The sequence below is a fragment of the Myotis brandtii genome, unplaced genomic scaffold, assembly GCF_000412655.1.
Source record: "Myotis brandtii unplaced genomic scaffold, ASM41265v1 scaffold535, whole genome shotgun sequence".
Classification (NCBI taxonomy): Eukaryota; Metazoa; Chordata; class Mammalia; order Chiroptera; family Vespertilionidae; genus Myotis; species Myotis brandtii.
In genome coordinates this window covers 2,555,915-2,557,768 of record NW_005369964.1, presented here as the reverse complement: position 1 = coordinate 2,557,768, position 1,854 = coordinate 2,555,915, and the positions used below count along the sequence as shown (strand labels likewise).

Here is a 1,854-nt window from a genome sequence, read left to right as displayed (position 1 = left end):
TGGCTGGCTCCGGCCGCCGCCCCCGCCAGGAACTGGTTCATTGGCGAGTCTTGGCCCAGGGCCCGCAGGGTGTTGCCCTGCACGCCGAACACCAGCGCGTTGATGAAGGTGAGCCCCATGAGTGGTGAGCCCAGGCCCTTGTACAGGCCCAGCACCTGCGGGGCAGAGGGGCGTCAGGTGCCCACCCCCTACCTGGGGCCTGGGCAGCCCAGCCTACCTCCCCTGGGAATCTGCACTGCAGGTGGCGGCAGCCCCAGCCCACCCCAGGCTTCCTAAGGATCAAACAGAGCCTTATTAGAGCCAGAGCCCCCAACCTGAGCGTGCTGGGCAGTCACACCATCCCATTCCCAAAGTCCCGATTCCCCCAACAGGCTCCCAGCTCTCCCCGCCGCCCCCCCCAGGAGTCCGGCCCCGCAGCCTCCTCCTGGCTGGCTCCGCTCCTGCCCACCTGCCCCGGCCCAGGCCACTCACGCTCTCCTGCTTGATGATGGACTGGAAGCAGTGCAGGGTGCCTCGGTACTGGGGCTTCTCCAGGCTCTGGACCTGAAGCCTCACCTGGAAGGAGGGCCCGGTGAGCGGTGGGCAAGCCAGGGACAGAGCACCCAGCTCCATGGCACCCATGACCACGGCTGAGGCCAGACCCACAGGGCAGGGGGCCACGCAGCTAGCTTTCTGTGGCTTTTGGAATCCCAAGGTGGGATGAGGCCAGGTGTCCGCGCCTCTTCAGGGAGGGGTATCAGTGAGCAATCAGCCAGAGATAGCCAGCTGCACTGGACAACACCCAGAGGGGCAGGGGCCCCCCGACCTGAGACGGGTAGAGGCTAAGTGTGAACAAAACCAACTCCGTCTCTGTGTCCAAGATGTAAGTTTCATGACACCCAGAGGGGCAGGGGCCCCCCGACCTGAGACGGGCAGAGGCTAAGTGTGAACAAAACCAACTCTATCTCTGTGGCCTCACTGTCCTTAGCAAGGAGAGCAAAGCCTGCTAGTTGATGATGATGACCTGCGTTCCTTAAAGTGTAGCCATGGGCAGTACTGTCAGTTAACAGCGGGGACAGCAGGACAACCGAGAAAAAGATCAAATTGGTGGTAGTGTCAATGATACGCTTCTAACCCCTGGGTCTGGGGTGGAACGCGGCCCAGGGACCACGTCTTACAGTATCTAGAATGGAGAGCTTTAAGGTTTGGGGAGTCAGGAGCTCCTTTAGGACGAATGACCCGCCCTGGAAAAGTGGTCGTTCTCACACAAGCCCAGGAAGACCCCTGATCCAGGGGGGATGATTTTTCTCGACCAGCCTCGCCCAGGCCCCCAACCCAGGACCTGTGCTATGCCCTCCTGCCCCTCCCGCCCTTGCTAGGCCCACAGGGAACTTGGGGGTCAGGCCCAGGGAGGACAGAAATGTGGGGTTCACTTGGTCTCTGGGTGAGGCTTTGGCTCCCCTATAACAGAGTTACATTTTTGCTCAGGGTGGAGCCAGCTCCAGCTCAGGAAGTAAAGGCGGTTAAAGCAACACAAAATTTCAACATCGCATGCGGGCCTATCCCCTGCCCTGGGACAGCCACTCCCTGGCGAAGGTGTCCCCGGCTACTGTCGTGTCCCTAGAGTCTAAGGACAGAAACCCACCCTCGTGTGAGGGCAGCGTGGCCGAACACAGTGGCTGTGGTTCTAGGCTCCACAGAGGGAAACCAAATTCTGGACTCAAATTTCGGTCTCCAGGGTCTGGAGGAATAAACTGGGAACGTCCCTGCTGTGAGGCAGTGTGACTGACACAGAACACAGGTGTCCCTTCGCCCCTCTGGAGCCCAGGTCTGATGACACGAGGCTCAAGGAAAGGCCAAGTGAAATGGGCCCTG

At 60.6% G+C, this 1,854-nt stretch overlaps 1 protein-coding gene across 1 annotated transcript in view; it reads right to left on the bottom strand.

Annotated features, from left to right (window-relative positions):
• LOC102243875 (mitochondrial basic amino acids transporter-like) overlaps positions 1-1,854 on the bottom strand; it is a 7,249-nt gene that overhangs the window by 1,868 nt on the left and 3,527 nt on the right. Inside the window, exons 3-4 of the mRNA XM_014549048.1 lie at positions 472-555; positions 9-155 (exon numbers count right to left, since the gene is read on the bottom strand). Of these exons, the coding sequence (XP_014404534.1) occupies positions 9-155; positions 472-555 (231 nt within the window). The remainder of the gene's footprint in view (positions 1-8; positions 156-471; positions 556-1,854) is intronic.